We start from the raw sequence: 23,495 nt of genomic DNA, 5'->3' as shown, positions 1-23,495 counted from the left end.
AAAATGCAATAAATGGTATTTTCAACGCTTTGGAGCATTTACCAATAGAAATGCATGAGTGAATTTCATAAACTTAATGCATCTTTATCAAAGAAATATATGATACTCTCATCCCAGATGTTTTTAAGGCCATTAAAGCAGAAAACCTTCAGAATTATATTTCTCCTCTTCACGCGTGTATGTTGGTGGAAGATTTTCTGTTAATTTATTGCCTTTTCTGCTTCCCACTCACTCTTTAAAGCTGGTATAGAGAAGCAGTGCCTGTCATTTGAGGCAGTTTGGATGCAAGTCAAAGCCTAAGGCCTTTTTTTTCTCTTTCTGTATAATTGCCAAATTAATGAGTTCAGTTGGGCTGCACCCCGCAGTAAACATAATAAAAGTCATAAAAAATAATGAACTGGATTATATTTTAACGATAGATGTCTTCTTGCTCAGTGCCCACTTCCACATGTCTTATTTTTAATAGTATTTCCTTTCTTTCTGTAAGAAATAAGATATCCTTATCAAGAGCCGTATTGACCTCATGGGTTAAGTGACAAATAAGGTCCTTGCTCTGGTACAGCAATGGCTGCCATTCATTTAACAAACCTGATGATTAGGTAATACACTTTGACATGTCTGAGTAATACTGTTCTTTCTCATATGAGGAAGTCCTAGAAAATGTGTTAGGGATGCCATTTAAAGAGACATAGCTCCAGCTGCTTTAAACCTGCAAAGCTCCATTTGCTTGAGTAGAAATGCTGTTATTTATGCCAAGTAGGTAAACCTCTGGAGGTTACAGATCCATGCACTTGGAGGCAGGTAGGGAAGACAGTGAGGCTCTCCAGAAGGCAATGCAGTCAGATACTCTAAAAGTAGGAAAAGGAACAGCATTATAGCAGTGAGAAATTCAGTGTGAAAGAATAAAGCACCGGCCTCCATTTTAATGCTAATCTGTTTGCTTTTTCATCAACTGGGCACCTGATTAGATTCCCTGGAGTAATCTACATACCCAGCATCCCACACATCTCGCCTATCTACCTCCACCTTAGGAGGTTTGCCATGACAAGAGACGATTGTTAATTTTAAGTACATTTTGTACTGCTTACAGCCTGATCTTGTGAGATGCTAAAGCATCTCATTCCAGGTGCTGAAGATCCTGGATTTATACACATTTTAACCCAAGTTAGCAGCAGTTAACACCTTCTAAGAGGAGAGAAAGTGTTATTGTGTTGTTTTACTCCAAAACTGCCTCCTCTTCTTCAGTTGTGCTTTTACACCTGTTACCCAGGTGTATAAACACAGCTAGTTTTGGTAATTTTGGGGAGAAAAGCGAGTGCATGTGTGCTGTGTGTTGATTCTGTTCATTCCAGAAACAGGAGAGGCCACCAGCAAAATTATTTTGTGAATTCCAGTGATTTACAAGTTGGAGCATAGCCCAGGCTATCGGTGAATCTTCCAGAGTCAGTATTACTGGTGATAACCTTGCCAAAGAAGAAAGCCCAGCTGGACTCTGGAGACTCCAGACCAAGTTTCCAAGCGCTGAATGAGAGAAAACCTCCCTGTCTTCTGGAGCCCTTTTAACCTGTGCTTTTTAAGAGACCTGTAAATGAAGGGCAATTAATGAAAATACAAAAATGAAAAGCCGTATTTTAACATAGCAGAACTGCAATTAAATATGCCCACTTTTTTCAGGCCCAGCTTCCATATGTGACATACACTGGGCTCCTGGAGTCCATATAGCCAGTCTTGGATCAGATTATGATACATACAAGCCTAAGACAACCAGCCGTTTTAGATGGATAACCAGGTGCTAATTTACTAATGAGCATAGACCCTTTAATGCAGGGAGCTATTGCCCCAGCTCTCCAGGGGCTTGCAGAGCTGTTGTGGTGTGTGTGAGACACATGAGCTAATTAGTATGTAATTTCCTTTCACACTCTAACCCTGGCTCCTTAACGACCCATTTAAATGAGAGGCCCTTTCTCTTTACTGCTCCCTATGCTAATCTCTGGCTCACTGGCTTGGTTACAGCTGCCTGTGAATATTTTAGGGAGTGACAGTTCTCCAGCCTGCTTTAATTGAGTGGGGGGCACTGGTTTACCAAATTGAAAGTGAATCTTTCTATACTCTTTATTTTTTTGTTGCCCACAGTAAGTAGAAGCAAATTATTATTTACTCAGCTGAGTGGTTTTCCAGTTGTGGTTTTTCTGCTGTGTGCATGAAATGGGCAGTGAGACGACAGTTGTGTGATTCATGGAGCATTCTGGAACTTGGGATGAGTGCAAATTGCTGGATGCTGCTGAGGTCAAGCTTTGTTCTTCATCCCCAGGGTCTAGACTTCAAATTAGTTTCCTAGTCTGTTCCTCTCTCTCCTCGTCTCTGCCCTTCCTCGTTCTGCATCAGTCTGAATCTTCACTGCAGAAAGCGAATCTACTAATAACTCTCTCCAGCTGTTTATTGCTGTGCTGGAAAGCTGATGTATACTAATCTTTTTGCAGATGGCTCTCCTTGTCTGGAGAAGTTGTCTCCTTCCACTGAGTGGTGAATGTCCGCCAAAACAAATAAAAGCCTATTGCTTGCCATATTGCAAACTGGACTTGTCATGGCATTATAAAGTATCCTGTGGAGGAAAAAACCTGCAGTCTCTTAGTGTCAGGTCTTACAATTTCTGACATTTTCATGCTAAATTATTCCCTACTAGAATATGGCTGATTACAGTGGAATTTTCCCTGATTTAGATTGGTCCAGCAATTCTTTGGCTGTATCTCATGGCTGACAGCAACTTTTCTCCACTCAAAACCACATCTGTCAGAGGTTCTACCCTAAAGTTCTGGGTAGTGCCCCCCAATAACATTCATGTCCCTGCATTTTTCCATTAGCCTATTTAACTTAAAAGGGAATGTCAACAACGTGCATTGAGATGGTGAAACAATAAGCAAAATCAAACATTTGCTGATATGATCAGTGTGAAAAAACCAGCAATTTCATTTTATGGTGAAACCTCCATCTGATGCTGAAAGGAACTGCAAAGTTGGGCTGCTGTCAAGTGGAAAGCATGAACTGTATTTTGCATGGTGTTAATATCTTCTCTCTTAGTACTGAAAATTCATTCCTTTGGAGGGTGGCCAGAGTTCACTCATTATATAGACACCCTGAGTGGGACTAATGAATGGGACAGTCTTTGTCCTGCCCTCTGTGTAGGAATGGATTTCACTTACTGACAGATTGGAGGTCCACTGAAATCTACAGCTTTCTTTAAAAAGAAGTCCTGTGATTGCACTATCAGCCCAATAGGACACCTTCAGAAAATGGACTTTTCAAGTCCTAGAACACAAAAGGGGTTGAAATTGGGTGGGAAGGAACTTAAACCCCTATTACCAGCATCCTCATACTGCACAAGAAATGAAGAGATCCCTGGAGGCAAACCAGAAATGTGTCCCCGGCTTATGTGCACTTTATGTATGCAGTATTAATCGGTATACTGGCTCAATCAAAAGGGTTACCATCGTTCCTGACTTGTCATTGTTGGGGACACATGCTGCCAGGCTAACACTATGTAGTCTTATCATTTTAACAGTTTTTACTAAGTGAAATGTTCTGGATGTTCTCTGAGACTGTTTCCCACTTGCTGGTAGTAATAGTATCACATCTGGAGCATTATCAAAACTTCCTTGTGGGTTTTTTTAAATATTTTTTTCTAGCTGGGGTATGTGAGAAATAGTGCTTAAAATTCTAAACCATCTATTTCTTTTTATCGTGTCAGGCTTGCCAAAAAATCCTGGTTCGGTAACTTCATCAACTTGGAGAAAGAAGAACAGATTTTTGTGGTCATTAAGGACAAACCACTAAGCTCCATTAAGGCTGATATTGTCCATGCTTTCCTCTCGGTAAGTCACCCCATCTGCCTCTTGGAGGCATCACTCACTGGTCAGTTCTAAGACTCCTTGTGCCATATGTTACTGGGCAGGGTCTCTGCTGCTTCAAATGCATACTCTGTGGATTTAATATACATGGCCTGTTGATTCAGACCACTACTGGACTCTGTCTGAATTTCTAATAGATAATACTCTCCAAGATAAGAAAAGGTTTCAGCCTTCTTAGCAGCATCTCCAGGTTACCAGTGCTTGGAATACCACTGCAGTTAGAGCACACAGCTGGTGCAGTATCAAGACAGTGATTTGCTGCTTTGTCAAACTAACCAGTCTGTCTGGGCAACAGACTGGATCTCCTCAGCTGATTATGTCCTTCACCACTTTAGTCAGATAAAAATCCTGTCTAACATCTGTATTTGTTACTTTAAATCTCCTCTTCCATGCTACATGGCAGAAAGAAGGGTAATTTCCTCTGATGGCCAGTGTATCAGTTTTGAAGATGTAATGTATTTACAATCTAGGAAAGCAGAGGGAAATTGTAATTTTTTCCTTTTTAAGTCTTCATTCTCACTATCTAGAAGTACCAACAAAGAAAAAGTCAGCACTGCAAAGTTTGAGAGATTTTTCACTTCAAGGTAGTTAACAAATAATTAGACTTTTTTTCAATACAATGAAGAGGAGACTTAATTTCTTCTATCATTTGTTGAATTTATATTGTTTTCCACAAATTACTGCGCTTCCTTTTAGTCTGTATGAAGCTGCAATTAATTTCTTAAAAAAAAAACATAATCCTTTTAACTGTACAGGTGTACACAGAACAAGTGCAGTACATTAGCATGCATCAGACACTGGTATCCATCTCAGGCTTATTTCAAGCATCTGTATTACTGTATCAGTTTCATGCATTTAGCCGTTTATATTCTTCTGGGTTTATATTGCGGTGTAGTGTGCATTACTGTGTATATCGGTGATTTTCTGCATACCCCACATGTGTGGCTTGAGGTATGATGTAGTGATGTGTACGAACTCTATGAATCATCTCTTACAGCCAACTTCAAAGTTAAATGCATTGTCACAGCTTGCTAAGTAAGTCATTAAGGTCAGCTTCTCAGACAACACACCTTCACTTTTCCTCCTAGAAGGCCAGATTTCCAAGTGATTTGTGTTTGTTGGGTTGTTTTTTTAAATCTGGTCCTTTATAAAGCAATAAATAGAATGTGACTTGTTAAATTTTTTTAGGAGCTGTAAATGATAACTGTTTGACAACTAGGCAGATTCATGAAATTCTACCATGGGTCTGAAAATATGGATGTTGAATGATACCAGAAAGTGTCTCCTAGTTCTTTTACATACTGATAGGAGTTGTGGTTTGGGTAAGTTATTTTCAGGCATGCTTTCCTTGTGGATATCCCAGGCTCTTGACTGAGTGTCTCCTCCATGGCCTGATGTCTATTTGGTATCATAGAAACATCAAACAGTTGAGGTTGCAAAGGACTTAAGAAGGTCACCTGCTCAAAACAGGGTCAGCTCTGAGATCAGACCAGGCTACTCAGGTGTTTTTTTTATATCCAGTGTTATATCCTACTGACTTTTCTGCCCCCTCCCATAATATCAGTTTTTGCTCAGCAAAATGCATTTCTCAAAACTGATAGATGAGTAGGATAAGAAAGACTGAGTATATAAAGTTGTGTGATGTGTGAATGTATAAGCATGCTAGGTATTCCACCAATATTCAACCTTTAAATTCAGGTCGGTCCTGTAAGGATCAGTGCATTCTTCTGTGGTGCCAAGCAACCTACACTCTTACTGATTTCACAAGAACACTCTGTACATTATGAATTCAAGTCCAGAAGCAAATCTAGCAAATCTTAGCTACTCTCTGTTGCTCTAAATTGAATTTTTCCGTTTTGTTTCTTTGTGCTTTGGTTCTACTATTTCCTTCTACAACCTGTTTCAGATTCCAAGCCTCAGTCACAGTGTCATCTCACAGACAAGTTTCCGTGCAGAATATAAGTCCACAGGAGGTCCTGCCGTCTTCCAGAAGCCAGTGAAGTTCCAGGTGGACATAACATACACAGAAGGGGGAGAGGCACAGAAGGAGAATGGGATCTATTCTGTCACTTTCACACTGTTATCAGGTAACCATGGCAAAGCTCTAAAATGGGTGCATGCTGGCTTTGTCCTTGCTGATATAGATGCCTACAAAGAGACCTCTGCCAGGGGAAAGAATATAACTGTCTTGATCTTAGGAGAAAATTCAGACGGGGGCAAGAGGGACATCAGGAACAAAAATTATGTTGGTAGTGATGGAAATGCTGGGAGGGGAAGAGATTTCCAAAAAGGTGAAGTTGCCACCACCAGGATTAGTGATAAAATGTATTTGAAGTATCTCCCTGTACTGTCTCTTTGGTTCACTCAGAAGTCTGAATGTTTCAGTGGGCCACTGTGAGGCCACTGGTTTCTCCTTCTGACAGAAACATGCAATCACCTTTTTCTTCTGGATGGCCACACACCCCCCACAGGGGTTAAAACCAACCAAAGGGTCAAAAAAAAAAGTAGACCCACCTTTTCTGTCTTTACAAAAGGAGCCCAGAAGCCATCCTCCCTCCTGTTAAGTCCTCTTGTTGATGTGGGGACTGCGTAATAGTTCCTCAATGCCGTGCTTTTGGCTGAAGGACAGATACACTGTCAGTACACTCTTGGGGACAAGACTGAAGGGAAGATGCTTGTGATCCTTCCTCTCCAGCCTGGGTTGTATGAGGATTCAGCTCCCACTCCTTTCACAGCCATTCGTGCCTCTTCTCTCTCCTCACAGGTCCAAGCCGTCGTTTTAAGAGGGTAGTAGAAACCATTCAGGCACAGTTGTTAAGCACACATGACCAGCCTTCAGTGCAGCAGTTATCAGGTAAGTAATTTCTACTGTTGAGCACCTTGCTTCAGCAGGGACAGGAAGGTAAAGTGCCTCTCAGTAACAGGAGGCTGAGGGAGGCTATCCCTCTGATTACAGCAAGGAACAAGCTCCTTTCAGACAGAGCAGTATCTCCCCACACCCATCCTACCCTTCCCTCTCTCATTCCCACTCCAATGCTCCCAGCACATTCCCCAAACAGCTTTTGCCCTCCTCCCGCCCAAAGAGCCATTTGCCCACTTCTCCATTAAAAGCTGCATCATCAATAGATTTTCCAGATTTTCTCCAGCTCCAAAATCGCCCAGAACAGGGACATGCTCTAGAAGATACCTGATTTTCAAACCCTTCAGGCATGCTTTAGAAACTCCAGCTTCAGAGGGTCCTAGAACAAAGTTGAGAGCTATTTGTAACTTTGTAATATGCTCATAAGTTTCCACTAGTGTGATCAAATTCTTGGCCTAGTATTGTGTTAGCACAAATCATATACTAAGGTCCTGCAGAAGCTATATTTTATCTGTTTTTAAAGTAAATTTTGATTTCTCATGGTGGTAAAGAAAGTCTTACATGTGTGACCCTGTGAAATGACATCAATCTGAATATGCAGGCAGCCTGAATTGATAATAGAGAAACTGGTCTCATCACATCATTATGTAGCAAGCGTTCACTCTGAACACTAGTGGTAACACACACACAAAAAATGCCAGTGTAACTCTTCTGTCCTTTAGAAGGACAGAACAAAGAAGAAGGTGAACATTGAAAACCTAAAGAAGTTTACCTATTGGGAGTACTTCAAGGAAGGAAAAATGAGGAAAAGCAGGAAGATACAGGAAAGAAATTGGAGCAAGGCAGAGAGCAGAGGCCGCAGGAAGACAAAGAGGCAGGAGGAGTGGGAAGAATTTGCCCATTATATGATGATGAAAACCTAGTAACTAAATATTGTACATAAGAGCCAAATTCTATGCTTGCTCTTTGTGTGAACAAACCCAAGACAAAAGTGGGGGAATGAAGTTTGCATTGCATCCTGCAGTTAAATCCCAGATGTCCTTGGCTCACTGTACATATGGGTTACATATTTCTGATCTAACAATGTGACTTTAACAGCTGAAGATAAAATAACTCCATCTAAAAGAGTGTATGCTTATTAAATGACAGAAAAGTATGCCCAGTTCAGGAAATATTATTTTCCACTTTGCTTTTGCCCTTCAGAACTGCCTGACCTTCTACAGGCTGTACTGTAAAGGTGCTTAGTCCATGGGTTAGGGAGCAGGAAAGATGAGGCTACTAGAACTGTAGCTGATTCAGGATTTTGCTCTCTGGAATTTTGAAATTAAATCAAACTCAAGGAAGAAGCCAGAATTTTCTGCCAGTCCTTCCTCTTGGGAAATGCTGGACCAGGAGGGGGTGAAAGGAATTAGATAGAAACACATCTTTCAAGTCTACTTCGTATTACCCCTGCTGCATGTGTGATATTTGAGCATTCCTTGTTTCTTAGGGAAAGAAGTGTGCCCTTACTGTCTGGTGAGGAGAAAACTGTTAAAAAAGTAGACAACATGGTGATCTCTTTTAACTTTTTTACCCTAGTATGTGCTAGCTACTGAGACTTTCTAGGAAGACTTGGACCCTGTTGCACACTTGCAAGTGAAGCAGAATGTCTCCCTAATAAAGTCTTGTTATAATAGGAATAAAAAGCTATTCCTCTGGCTGAGGCTCAGGGAGATGTTTAGGGCAAAGTATTCTGTGAGAAATGTATCCAACTTACAGTTCCGTTCCAGTTCTGGAATGGAGAAATCATATTATAGACACAGAATCTCTTTTTACTGCCTAAAGCTACATGAGAGTTTGATGTTCTCGCAGGGAAAACCCAGCCTGATCTTTAGTGCCAGAGTGGAATGGAGAACTCCACATGGAGCAAAACCAAAATGAATGGTCTCTTGAAACTCCAAAATGAGAATTCCCTTGGTCAGGGAGTTATCCTGGCAAGACAGCTCATAAGAGACAAAGTGCCAAACTATCCTGTATCACAACACCTCACCTGATCAGTAAGTCAACCTGAAAATTTTAGGCTGGGACAGAGTACAAGGAAAATCGAACAGGAAGGGAGGAAAAAAGGATTGTTACCAAGAAGAGACAACTTATGCATCAAAGTAGGGAGGCCCTGTGGGTCACATCCCCAGCTAGTGAGAGACTAAGGGGGGAAATAAAGGGATACAGGGACAGCAACAGTTCACATCCACCACCTTGCTTACCTGGGTGGCTGTGGTTGGGAAGATGTGTGCATGAGATTCCTAGACATTGCCACAGGATTACTCAGCATTTCTCACTAGAAACAAGGCAAAGTCTTCTCTCTGTTTCTCTTCTTCTCCTATATCCCTAGTCATGAATGACTCATGGAATAGGAATTGTGGTGGTTGAACTCCTATTCAGGTTCATGGTTTGAGAATACTCTGTAGGCAGTCCGCTGCTGCAACAGAACAAGCTCACAGTTCCCTTTGACTCTCCTCCTCCATGGCTCTGAGGATACTGCTAGCTCTGACGAGCAATACTGGCCCAACACCAGAGATTTTTTTTTTTTTTTTTTTTTTTTTTTTTTCCTAGCTCATTGTGCACAGACATACCCTCTGTCTTTGTCTTCCCTTTTAGTTCAGGTGGGATGATGAAAACTGTTTCAGGTGGGCCATTACAGGTGGGATGATGAAAACCATCTGTGAAAGGTGCATGCATGTAAAATGAGACCTGCAGAAAGGGAAGATGCAGTGAACACAGTATAAAGCAGAACAGCAAGGCCTAATAAGTATATGGCACTGATAGCCATTCTCTCTCCTGCCCCTCTTTGATCTGTTATGCACCATGCCAGCCCGCTAGGCCGGCTTGCCTGGGTTTCAGAACACACCTTCCTCTTTCTCATTTCCTTCAGCTCACAATGATGTTTGTAGATGTTGTGTTGCCCATGCATCTCTCTATGTGTGTGTATATGAGCCTGATACGTACCTGATTTAGGCAGATGTGTTTCTGTGTCACACTTGAACACCTTATAATCTCCCTTCCCCCTGGATATCCCTCCATTCATTTCCATTTTTCTTTCCTAAGACTGGCTATGCTTATTTCTTATGGCATACTCTGAAGCAGGAAAATAGCTTCCCTCCATTACTTGAATAAGTGTGTAAATAAATGAGATCTATCCCAAAATGTAATACTTCTAAAATCCACTGTCCACTTGGCAAAATACAGTGCAACTTATCAGCCTTATACCTTAATGTTTTGGAACATTAAATTCTCTGTAGTATAACTGCTGAGATAATACCAGGTCTACAGAATCACAACTGGCATAGAACAAGTAGATAGGGAGTGATTGGTTAATTTTTCTTCCCAATGAAAGAACTAGAGGCCATCATACATAAGTAGTGGAAAGCCATGTACCAAAGACATTGGAAGGCATATCTTCATGTCATGTAAGACCTCTGGAACTCTTCACTGAAGCAGGTTCTGAGTGTTTGCTCGCAGATGCTCATCTTCCCCTGAGTATTTATTCACAGGGAGACTGTTTGACTCCCTGGAAGTGAAATTTTCATGAGAATTGCTAAACAGAAACCACAGCAGGTTCAGGAAATATCTGACCTGAAAGTGGTGAGCGAGTGAGGTAGTGTTCTGCATGCTTGGCCTACTGTTACACTCCTACATGTCTATGTATAGCTGCTGATGGAGACACAGCACTGGATAGTTTTGGCCTTTGATCTGAACCAGAATAACTGCCCATGTGGTCTTGTTACTGGTATCACAAAATCCATTAAGAGGCCATGAAAGGACAGCCCCTTCTGGACCAAGAGTGAGCACAGCTTTCTGTTAGAATAGCTGTCCTTGTCTCTCATCTATGTATGGCCCTGTCCAGGAGCTTTATACTTAGAAATCTCTACTTGGGTAGTCCGTGGGCAGGACTGCCCTTTGCTGGGATAAAAGGATCTCTATCTATGAAGGAAAATATCTCAGATTTATGCCTTTGTTTCAGCCCAATACTCTTCATTAAATCATAACCTGTTTTCCTCCAGTGCTTTTGCACAAAAGAGTAATAGAAACAGCTGGTGAATAGGGACATGCGAAAGCCACCTGTGATCATTCACAGGTTATCAGTTTTTATTTTCTTAATATTTTCTTGCCTCTTTGGGCTTTGGTTTTAAGTGTGGGGTGCTGCATATTCTTATTTTTTCCAATTTTACAATATTCTGGGCAATCAGCAATACTGAAATAGCCTTTATAACTTCTTTGTAATAGGTTTTCTGTTTCTTTATTATATTTATTGGCTTCATGTCAGATATTAAGCATTCGCATCTTAAGGTGCAGAGCATCTCAGTGGTACTGCTGGAAATGCCTTTCATTAGCAGAAACAAGTGTTTAGAGACTATATCTAGCTGCAAAATACAATTTGTATTTTGAAAAGCACAAATTCTTGCTTATTGTATGCATCTTTTCTATATGCACCCAAGCTGTCTTACTGTGCTGGTGTACATCTCAAAAAGCAAAACATGTTCGTGTGACTCAAAAAACTTCCTAGACTACTGATCTGTGAATTTAGGGTGTTCATCTTCATGGTTTACAAGAGCCATGGGTTGCTACAAAAATTAGCAAGAAACTTAGAGTTCCCAAATGTGCAAAGGATTTTACCATCAAGACAGAAAAGGGAGTAAGGAGCAAATTAAGTGCTTTGCAAGGTAAACTTTCTGCTGCAGACTCAAAACAAGGCTATGCAAAGGCCTGCTGAAAATTAGACCACAAGGCAGTTTATCCAGGGCTCATCCACGTCCCAGCTTTATGTTATTTCCTGCAATCTTGTGCAATCCTTTATGTCTTACTGCTCTTGTAGTGCCTGGGGCAACTACTTCATCTTGCTATTATGGCTCCCACCTACAAAAGGTGCCCTGTAATGCCTGATTGGATTTGCAGAGCACTGGGTTTTTTGCTAAACAGCTTTAGTGTTATTAATGAACAGATTTCATTAAAATTAACTGAGTAGTCCTGAAATAAAGCATGTAGAAAAAAAGTCCAAGCTCTCCAGAGTTTTGATAGGATAACAGTGAATTTCAGATAAGCACCCAAACACTAGCGCATACCAATCTGAATGACAACTGCCTTGGACCAAAGGAACTGGTGGCTCCCTTGACATCATCTCCCTCAATGGAAATGTTTATTGGGGACTATGAGCATCTGGCAGGAGATGCTCAGTGCTTTCTGGTATCTAGCCCTGGATTTGGAGATCTCACAAGAGCAGCTGTTCAAGTGAGATTTCTTAGGCTGGGACAAGTCTTAGTCTCAGAGATGTCGTAAGCATCACAAACCAGGTAGCTTGATTGTGAAATTTATGTAGGATAGAAACAGAGAAATTACAGAAAAAAGAAAACCAGGAAAGAAAATTCAGCAGAACACTAACATTTTTAAATGGATTCAGATTGTTTGGCCTTTTGAAGGAAGGTCTTATTTTAACCAAAGCATTTGCCATCTGTTAATGAACTGAACTGGGTGTCATTGGTCAAATTCAAAGCATGACTGCCAGCAATCTCTAAGAAATAAGGAACTGCCTTTTTATCAGAAGGACTGAGATCTGACACTGCCACTATGCTTTAATTAAAAAATTAAACAGAATGCAGTTACATGACCCATCAATGCTTCTCCGACAGCTAGAAGCCTTTTGGACCCTGGCTTTGTTCACCTCATATAACACCTGGATCCCACAGTCACTAGGTTATGGTTTATTATCTGGGAGCAGATGCTGGCTGCCAAGAATCTAAGGATTTCTAATTAGGGTGAAAATTCTACTTCAAAATGATGAAATATTTTATCATACAGAGTATTTACTAAAGCAGATGTTATAATATGATAGAAATTAAAACAGTGCTAAAGTAATTATAGCAGAGAAGCTGAAGGCAGATTAATTCATGTAGTCTTTCAAGCGATGCAATGTGAGCTACTGTTTCTGGTGTGCTCATGTCTGATTTGCCTTAGGAACAGGGGGAAACAACCTGATCATGTCTTGGAAAGACACTAAAAAATAAAATCCTGTACAGTTTCTGGGACTGGCCATGGCCATGTAAAGAATGCCAATTATAGTTGTGCATGGAAGTTTTAAGAAAGACAAATAAGAAGGTTTTTTTAGTCTTCCTTTGATATTTTCCATGGTCTTATATTTCGAAAAAGGGCTTGAGTTTTTCCCTGTCCATCTAAGCCAATTCTATAACCTGTAAATTAAGGTATTTTAGCAACAAAATAGGGTACAGAGCCCGAGACATTATGCTGTCAAAAAGCTTGTGTTACAATCCTTTTTCCTGTTGTAGATATGTCAATTTGTATTCTGATCATACAATTAATGTATGTAGACTTGTTGCGCTATTAGCTTGAAATGAAATACTAAGAAGAGCTATGCTGACTGCAAGTGACTTAGAAAAAAGACAGTGTTCTGAAGTATTAACTTAAGGAGATGTGGTTATTTTTAATTTGTTAACAAGGAAACAGAAACCAGTTTCAGGAGACTCCCAGCAAACCAGCCACAATGTTTACCTACTCTGACATTTTTCAAATGCTACTTTTTTATTTCCAGATGGCTAGTTACGCTTGAGGGCAAAATTTCAGGTGTTGGAGGTGGGAGTCAGAAACAATCTTTCAGTCATATTTGAGACTTTCCTTGCTTTTATGTGTTTTCCTCAGAGCATAAGTTGTGCTAATGATTGGGTGAATGCTTTGAGCTCTGCCACTACAGATCTGTATTACGCTGCATTACAAGAAGGTGTAGTTTACTCAGAGGCTGGACTGGAACCACAAAACCGCATGAGACCACAAACTTCTCCAACTTATTAAAGAAAAATAATGATACAAACTCGTGACTGTGACTTCTAGTCATTGCCTCAATAGGCAGCTGTAGGCAATTCTTAAACCTGTTAGGCATCTTAAGGGAGAAATGTATTTTGGGAGTGTAATCTGCTTTCACTCAGTCAGATTAGCCAAAGAATTTCAAAGGCAGGTGGACTCCTGGACTCCCTGACACCTCTAATACCTTGTCCACTTCTTGAATACTCTCTTCTCCCTCACCTCCTTACTTTTTCCCCTTTTTCCTTCTCAGTCTTGTGCCTTTCTGAGAGACCTTCCATGGGTGTCATCTCCCATTGACCTCTGCCTTCCTCTAACCTTCCAAATGGAGAGTATATAGCTGCTGCTTAGATGCTTTGACCACCATCACTGGACTGAGCACCTGCCCTTTCTACTCCATGTTTTCCTGGATGATCTGTGTAGCACACACATGGCTGCATCAGAAGACATACACATACACAAGGTTCAGCTTATGGAAGCATACCCAGCACCCCTTCCCCCTTTTTTGAAATTACTTTTCTCAGTATTTAAGGGGAGGGATACCACAAAATTATTCATCCCTCTCTCCTGCAGACTTTTCAGCAGATAGGGAATAGTTAGAGCTGATTTTCAGCGTATGTGTGCATGTTTCCAGGAAGCCCATTTCTTGAAAACCCAAGTGTTCTTCAAGAGGCCAGGCAAGAGGACATCTGAGACTGAACTGAGTGCTTTAACTGCTAGCCACTTGCTCAGCAGTGAGTGCTCTGCATTTCCCAGCACTCATGGATGCAATGACTTAGATCCCAAATGCAAGGGGATCCTGGCTGACAGCAGCAGATCTGGTTTGCTAGCAGGTTCCACATGAAAGTGTCCACCTGGGCTGGTCCTTTCTGCTTTAAAGCTGACATGTAGAGCTCCTTCTGCTTATTGCACCTGAGTAAGAAGCACTCGGCAGCTGTGGCAATGGGAGCTATACACAAAGTGGACAGGAATGTCTTAGGGCCAGATTCTGCCGCCCCTACTAGAAGTAATTCAATAGTTCAATTGCCTGCTAATAGTGACATTGAAAGCAAAAGGAGTAAGAGACTACAGGTGAAAGAGAGGCAGAGTTATGTTGAGAACTTGGACATTATCCTTTGGGGTCTAAAAGATGGTTTTGAGCTGTGTAAGTAGCCTCTCTGGAGGTTTTTGATGTACATAAATCAGCTGGCTGGGCATTTCCTGGCTATTGCAGGCTAACTTGTAAAGCTGACCAAGTGAAACAGTATATTCAGTTTATTTTAGTGCTAGTGTGGTGGCAGAATATTTCCCACATCTCATAAATCCACACAGCTATAATAAAGAGGTGAGTAGAAGCAGTGGTACTGAAGTAGTGTCCACACTCTGTCACAGAGCCAGGTTTGCACTGGCATACAGTGGGTGGCAGAATTTGGCCTGGGTTGTGTAAAGACCAAGATGTGTATATGTTTCCTGCTTCAGGTAATATTGTGCTAAGTTACTACTTTATGCACAGAGGTATGGAAACCTTTTTTTATGTTTTTCCCTCCCTCCCTCCTCTTTCCGTTCTATGATCCAGACACCACTAACTGTATGGAGTTGATGACTGGCAGACTTTCCAAATGTGGTAAGAACTTCCTTCCCTTCTGCCTTTTCTCCTTCCCCAGCCCCTGCTAAGCAACATAATAATGTGCCATCCTGTCCCTTCCTCCTGCTCCCCATCCCTATCCCTGCCCTCCCACACTCTCTTCAAGACTACCTGCTCCGTAACAGCCCACTACGTCTTTCACTTAACCTGGTGGGCACAAGCATATACCCCTTATTCTGTTCCTCCCCATCCATGCACAGATGCACAGGCTCCACCACAGCCTTCCACTTCATAGCACAAGTGTGTGGTGTTGCACTTGAGATTCCCTCCCTCACTATAACCTGGGCCAGTGGTTTTCTTTTTCTCCCTCGCCCCACCCCCCTTTTGTTTACTTGCTGTCTTTGATTCATGATTCTTCAGTCCATTTTCTGCAGTGAAGCTGAATGCTGCTCTTGTAACTGCTGCCTCCCTTGGTTTCCTGCTCTTTATTGAGACACGATTGCTATATCACTTAATTCTGGTTTGCATCCACTCCCTTCTTCCCCATATATCCTTGGGGTAAGACCCTTTTAAATCTTCCATAAAGCACACTACATATATCTGTCAGGCACTTAGCTAGTGTAAATTGACACAGTTACAGTCTGGTCTTGGGGAAGGATGTTGTATCTGTAAGCTGGAGGAGTAGTGAACCTACTGGAGATTCAGAATTTTGCTAGGAATGAGAGAAGAAAGTAGTTTTCTGCAAAACTTGCAGCTCAACTTGCTTGGGGTTCTGTGAATTTTGATTAACTTGTTCCTTGCCTTCCCTCCCCTCTATCCACACTTGGAATGTATTCTTTCTTTCATTACCTGTGCCCCTACTGACTCCTCCAAATACAGTAGTGGAAATACCCAAATACTTTAAGAGAGGGTTTTGTCTTATTACTTATATCTTCGACAGAAAGGTTCTGTACAAGAGAACTCTGTTCTCTTTAGATTTTCATTCTGGTACCTAGGTTGAATTCAGACATCTCTGTGAAAGGGAACACAAGCTGTTGAGGAAGCAATAACTGAGATAGTACCCTTCTCCAGCTGGCCCTGCAACTCCTGCGTCATCTCTTTGTAAACTGAGGAAAGTTGTTCTGGAGTTGTTGCAGTCTGTAACAACAAAAGAAAGTTGTCACAGTGGAGATGCTATTAGGTTTAGCATATGTGACTGAGATAAAATTTGGCCTGTTTCCTGTATTTCAGATGATCTCTTTACCTTAAGTTGCAGTTTTGTTGGTGGGAGTTTTTCCTTTGCTCCGAAGGGAACTCATTCGATTTCTTGTTAGAGTTTTCTGAGTTACACCGTTTCTGATCTCCTCATGAAGACTCATTTAAGTTGTAGGGAGACCTCCAGCTTCTTCCCAAAGGCATCAGACAGCAAATCCCTCTTCTCCCTCAAGCCTTTGTTTCTTGCCTGGATCTGCCATTCACATCATACAAAAATACTGAAATGCTGATTCTTCTGATTGCTTGCAAGTTAGTTGAGCTAGACAGATAACCAGCCAGTACTCTGTGTTCTCTAGATAGAGAGCGTACTTGCTCACTCCCAGTTCAGGCAGGCTCTCCAGGTGTCACAGTGTCAGCATCAATCCAATAAGGGACAAAGAGAATAAGGTGAAGGCCAGCAGGAAGACTTTTTTGTGATAGCTACGGCACAGACAGAACACACATATATACATATATGTATATGTATGGGGTTTAATGGAGGTGCTTTCTTTAAAACACATTCTTGTTGATGTACTCACATACAACATGAGCAGTGATGACTTCACCATGCTGAATTCCACCCTCCTACAGGAGTGAAAAGCTATTTCATGTGCAGGATAGCTCACCCACAGTTTAGAGAGGGGAGTGAAAAGGAACAATGCATTTAGCCTATTATTGGCAAACTGTCTTCTATGACTTTGAGAACAGGGCACCCTCAGTGAAGTTAACATATTGTTCATGTAGTAATAAATAGTGTAAGAAAAACTATACTATGTGGAGTTTTTGATCTCAGGGGGCCTTTTTTCAAAAGAGTTAACACTGGAGCAGGAAGAGCTAATCAGATGCTTTACGCCTGGCTCAGCTGTGTGAAAGCCCTGGTGGGAATAAGGAATATCTTTTCACCCACTATAAACCATTGAGTATTGTTATTAACAGAGAGGCAAATTTGTTTAGTCCTTTAAATGTTATCTCTTCTTCTGCTAGCAGTGGTCATCAATCTGAGAAGTACTTTGCATATAGCCACGGGCCCTGAAAAACAAGTTAATGTTGAACAGCAGAGGTATGACATAGGAGCTGCCAATATCCAAATAACGTAACAGCTCTATAAACCCTACCTGTGCGTACTAGAAAACTGCCAACTCTTATTATTTCACAACAGAAAAAAATAATTTGACTCATACTAAAGCTGAAATGCACATTGGTGTGGACTATTTGATTTTATGTTTCCAACAATTTCAGCAGGGCAGTGGACATTTCTGTTGTCAGAAAGACTAAACTGATTTCTATCAAGTCTTTAATATCTGTTCATAAGATTAAATTTACCTTGTAAAACTTAAAACCTTTACATTTAAAATGCAGCTGTAACCTGAAAATTGCCTTCAGGAGCACCATCCAACTTAGCTGATCTATTCTTTGTGCATATTCAGAACCAAATCAGTTTAGTGACAAATAAGCTTTACCTTTTTATGTACTGCGGTTAAGCCTTAAGTCAACACAGCTGTAAAAGAACAAGCTGGATTCTGTTTCTTTTGAGGCAGGATGGAGAGAGCTGTTTACTACTATCTAATCTGGTATTTATGTCTATCTCACTGAATAGGTTGTATAATTGACAATAAGATTCTAATAGGTTCTGCAGAGCCTTTACATAAAAAACAGAAAATCAAGATAATACACAAACTGGAAAGCCCTCCAGCTTCAACCACAAAGCTGGAAATTAGAAAGTATAATTGTAGATTGAGCACATTGTATCTGGAGCCATTAGATCTGGAGCTCTTCTGGAGCCACCAGAAGCCCACGGTGGCATTTCAGTAGTCTGTCTTTACAAATTGTAGTGACTTCAGGTCCTTCAAATAATGAGCTGCGAATCTCTCTGGGTGATTGACTCCGTAGTAAAGCTGGTGTATAGCCTCTGATAGCTCCCCTTCTCAGCCATCCCCAGTTTTTTGGAGTCCTTATTAAGTACATTTTGCCAAGGTGCTGGCTGCTGGCAGAAAGCTCTGAAAAGCCTGCCTTATTCTTAATTTACCTCCTGAGTAAAACCAGGGAGCCTGTAAATTTTCCAGTTGCCACACTGTACCTGTCTGGGCCTGAATTTTATTTCCAAGTAAGGCAGTCTTTGCTTCTTGTTTTCCATTCCTCCTGACACTCAGTTACATCAGTGGCACTTCAGGGAACTGCGTGATGATAAGAAGAGGAACTATGTATATATATATATAACTGATGCAGCTCCAGTCAAATCATGCTATCGTATTAGGCACTGCACAAACACATGTTCCTGCAAAGTCTTAGACTATAACCCTGTGGCAACAAGCTGGCCAGAAGACCTTGTGTTTACTCTTAAGTATCCTGTGTTGCAGCTTACAATTCAAAGCCTTGATTCCTGGCACAAGAGTTAAAAAACAAACTTTACAGATCCTTGTATGTACCAGTAGCTATCACCAAAATGATCCAATCAAAGGGGAAGCACAGCAAATATGAAAAGATATGAAAACTAGCCTTTCATATATTTCCAATGTATCTCACTTAAATCTCTTGCTTGCAGTATTTAGGAGTTGACATAGCTTCCTATTCAGAGCCATCTGACCTTGTCCTCATGGCCAATCACTTTTTGTGCACACAGAGCAATTGTATTTGGGTTGCAATTTTCTTCATGTAGCTTTAGAGACTTGGTGTTACTAGCAGCAGCAAATATCTGGATTTGGTGTTTTGGAAGTGATCCTGATCCACATTGGCATTAATTAGAGTAGTCCTGCTCTCACAAAGCAGTTATTTGATGGAAATGGAAGTTGGTGGTTTGCATTCAGAAAATCAGAACTGATGGCAGAAACACGGATGCTGAAACCTGGAGAAAACAATCTGTGCTGCCCTCCCAGCTGAAAGGTTTTTCTCACCACTGTTACACTGTGACATAGTCAGAATAATACTTCTTTTAATAGAGTTCTGAAAAACGTGCTGGCTACTGGTCTGTCTGAGCATGGCTGATTCTTCTGTCTAAATTGCGAGAGAAAAAAGATGGCATATTCCGTCCTAATGGGTGGATCATGATAAGTAAGATAAATCAGATTTTCCAAAGAGTTCAATCCAGGTTTTCCAGCTATCCATTCTACTAGTATCCTTTGCTGTTCCAGTGGAGGGCTGACTCCCCGCACACTGTAGTCATATGTCTTCATTCATGTGTTGTGTTGGGGTGACATTTCTTTTCCAGTTTGTGACTCATGCATGGTAGAAGAAGGTAACAACAAAAATAGCAACTTGGCCCTAAAGAAGAATCCAGATGTATTGAACTATTTGGTACATGTCAGATCCTGTTTCGATAGCTATGGCTAGACTTTTACTGTTCAATACAAGATTTTTTCCTCCTTCTCTGTAATAATACCTAACACAGAAAACACAGGCATCTCTCTCTTAATTAAGATCACAGTACTTTGTTTATGACATGCAGTGCGTAGGATACTTTATGTGAATATTTGCTTGCTGCACTAAGCTAAATTTGAGATGGCCTCCCTGGAAGATTAAGTCACATTTTGAAGGGACTGATTCAGAGGAAATGAGGAGGCAACATTTTGCTAGCATATATAAGTTGTTTCTCTCCTTAAGAACTGGTCACAGAACTTAAAACCCATAAGATCATATGTAAATATCCATCTGACAGGAAAGGACAAAATCGTATTATTAAGTGCCCATACATTTCTGACATTTGTATAGACAAAAAAATTGAATGAAGCAGTAGAGGTCTCTAAGAGAATGGGTAGTGGCGATACTATCATCTGCTATGGCTTTATGAGAGTGGGTTGGCAGCTTCTTCTCTTAGCATACACTTGTGCAGGCAGATCCTTGTAAAAAGACAGGCAAATAGAAAGAATTCTTGAGCTGAGTCCTTTACCAGCCAATTTGATAGAACAGCATGAATCCAGAAAAGAATCTGGCACCTGTTCATCCCACGACTATCCTTGCCTGCTCTTTCAGTGCCACCAGCTGTCCAAACGAATGCATGATCTCTGTCATCATGTCTTCTTTTTTGAATATTATGTGCTGGTGCTGGATTGGCCAGAGCTATTCATGAGTAACAGACACATTTGTTTTCTGATTAATTACTTATGCCTTTAGCTCTGCAGAAAGTAGCAGCAAGGAAATATGCCTCATCTATTCAGGTCTTTGCTGCCTATGTTCACCATTCTCTAACTGATTACCCAAGAGCTACTTGTCTCACTTATATTGTTTGTGACAGGAGAGGCTGAACTGTATCTCAGCTTCTCTGTGTGTGTATGAGAGGAGAGAGAAAATGTGCAAGATAGAGGCAGAATGGCCATCTGGGTGCATCTGTCAAATCACAAATGTTGGGCCACTCTCCTGCAGAGGAGATGGAATGTTTTAGGGAGTAAGAACAAGGATAGGTTATGGAGCATTTGAATGTCAGGGTGGTCATTCAGATCTGCCCAGGTGTGTAGAGATTGAAAGTTCCCACTTTCTGCTGGTAGCACTTGTGCTAACAATGTATTATAATCTGAGTAATTCCTACCACCAGTCCGTCTCCTCAAGTTCCTTCTTTCAGTTGGTATTTTTACTTGAAGAGTCTAAGGACTCTGGAAAATAATCTTTGTTGTTACCTTTGGAAGTCACCTTTCTCAGTTGCAATTCAGGTGTCCTGCTAAGAAACTGGAGTTGTTTTGTGGACTGTCTGTCTCCATTTTCTAGTCCGAAACTGAAATGGAATCAAAACAGCTGTCCCACTAGGTAACTAACTTGGGGGAGGAGAGGGAGAGGAATAAATGGGAAAACTTGTTCTAGTCCATTTGTTGTGATAATTTATAAATCCAGTAAAAGCCACATCCATGTCTCTTGAAATGCTTTCCTGACTTCCTATATTTTAGACAAGTACTCTTCTTGGGATTTCTGCAGTTTCTTCAGCGCACTTCAAGTGGTGTAGGATGTGTTCGTAGACTAAAAGGAAGTTTTGTGTTATGGCCTCCAGCAAGACATTGCAATGGTCTTCCTGTCACCCTTCTCCAGTCTGGAGGGAAGCCTCATACATCCAACCCCTAAAGGAGCAAAAAATTCTTTCTGTAGCCTTCTTCAGTAGTCAGTAAGCTTCTCAAGGCATCTCTCTGATTTGTATTTGTACAATGCCTAGGCTAGGGGCTCTTTAGTCTGGAGGAAGACCCCTGTGTAGTATTACAACTAAACAAAGAGGATAGGACACTCTTATCTTTCTGTCATCCCTTTCACTGCATATACTCTTGGAGTGGGTTCTGTATTTTAAGTCTTCCGGTTTTGAAGAGAGAAGGGATTCTGCCAATAGAAACCAAGCAAATGGGCAAAAAATGACTAGCCTTAACAAAGAGGACTAGAACTCTGACGAAGTAGCAAAATGGGTTTGAAAGGGAATGGATTATCACCCATCAAGAGAGTGCTTCAATGCTTTATGTGAACGGAGTTGGATTTTTGTTACATGAATTGCTGAAACCACAGCTGCTATCAAAATACATAGCAGGCTAGGGATGAAAAAGACGAGGGTTAAAGAGAAAGGAATGAGTATAGGAAGAAAACCTCAGTAGTAGAAGCAGGCAGAAAACAGGCAGAAAGGATGTGGAAGCAACAAGGAAAGGAATATGAGAAGTCAGGTTGATAAAGGGTGTCTTGGTTTCCAGTGACACTGTTTTTTCCCATTCACTTTCTCCCAAAGCCTAAGCTAAATATGCAGAATCCCAAAATTTCTCAGGCTATATAGAAATGAAGGCAGAAAATAATCCCATAGATTGGGATCCACAGATGCCATATTAGTTTTGTGCAACTTTGTGTTCAGCACCACAAGGATTAGTGCATTAAAAATACATAGACTTGAAAGAGATGGTTTCACAGGAGAAGTGCTCCAGGGTTTGCTTCCATGGGAACGTTGCCATTTGCTGCAGTGAAAAGAGGACCAAGTCCTTACCTGACTGTCTTAAAATGTCACAAAACAGCAGGCTCTAATCAGTGACTGAAACCTTCAGGCCTGTCCTGAAGCTGCTTGTTCACCACCTGTTATTTTCCATGGAGGACTCTGAGGGTCTTTGCAAGGTCAGGTCAGGGGCTTTGCAAGGTGCATCCTTTCCTGGTGTTAATTCTGGTGCCTGGAGTGAATGAATCACCTGATTTTCTCTTTCCTCTCCTACCTGTGTTCTCCACTTGCACTTTGCTTCTCAAACCTGTGACACCCCTGGGGCTAGTCAATGTCACACAGACTTCCTAAGAATAGGAGGTAAAATAATGAGAACTGTAAAGTTTGGTACAAGCCACATGCCCAGCTTCCTTTCACATTTTTGTATCTGTCTCCAGCCCTGTTTCTTCCTTCTATTCAAATGCATTCACAGTTTTTACTTCTTTCATGATATTTGGCCATGATAGTGCTCTAGCACCCCTTTTAACACATGACCCTTTCATAGGCTTCAGCGCTTGTTTTCAAACCCATTGCCGTTCCGCATCTTGCAGCATACAGCTCCTCAATCCAACTCCAAAATGCACATACCCATCTCCTAATAGATGTAAACCTTATGCTCTGAACCTCCCCTCCTGCCTCTGATCCTTCCCATGGTTTCTCACCCTTGTTACCCTTCATGCCTTCTTTGCTCTGTGTTGATGAATATTTACTCTCAATGGAAAAGAAGACCTTAGTTACAGATGCATGAAACACCAGGGCAGTTTTGAAGAATCAGTGAACCAAGCCTTCATCCTTGTCCAGAGGGAATGTAATGTCTTCTCACTTTTTGAAATAAGAGAGGCAGCCTTTTTGAGGCCCTAGATGGACTTAGAGGTGTAAGAGCTTATGACACATGTTGCACTGAACGCTAGGAATGCAAGATTGATGAAAAAGCTAGTCTAATCCATCATCACCTGCATTTTCAAGTCTTGTTTTACTGGATGTGTAAATCCAGAAGAAAGTGAGAAGCAAGAAGAGCAACACCACACACCATTTTCATGCTTCCAGCTTAGCTGACCCATGTTTACATATCTCCAAACAAAAACGTAAGAACTCTTGTCCATCCAAAGACTAGTATCTAGACCAGCCCAAGAACAGGCTAACAAGCCATCATGTACACAACATCAGTGC

The 23,495-nt window shown here is 41.2% G+C and overlaps 1 protein-coding gene across 2 annotated transcripts in view; it reads left to right on the top strand.

The window, feature by feature from the left end:
* Window positions 1-23,495, top strand: part of BRSK2 (BR serine/threonine kinase 2) — a gene marked incomplete at its 5' end in the record, with an annotated part of 323,574 nt that overhangs the window by 296,174 nt on the left and 3,905 nt on the right. The window contains 4 exons of one of the 2 annotated variants that reach the window (XM_080619063.1): window positions 3,746-3,869; window positions 5,812-5,992; window positions 6,670-6,759; window positions 15,167-15,214. In XM_080619063.1, coding sequence (XP_080475189.1) covers window positions 3,746-3,869; window positions 5,812-5,992; window positions 6,670-6,759; window positions 15,167-15,214 — 443 coding nt within the window. The remainder of the gene's footprint in view (window positions 1-3,745; window positions 3,870-5,811; window positions 5,993-6,669; window positions 6,760-15,166; window positions 15,215-23,495) is intronic. The other variant, XM_080619064.1, reaches the window with a different exon arrangement.

The sequence above is a fragment of the Psittacula echo genome (genome assembly GCF_963264785.1).
Source record: "Psittacula echo genome assembly, chromosome: 5".
Classification (NCBI taxonomy): Eukaryota; Metazoa; Chordata; class Aves; order Psittaciformes; family Psittacidae; genus Psittacula; species Psittacula echo.
The sequence above is the reverse complement of the archived record's forward strand: the minus strand, read 5'-3'. Positions and strand labels throughout refer to the sequence as shown.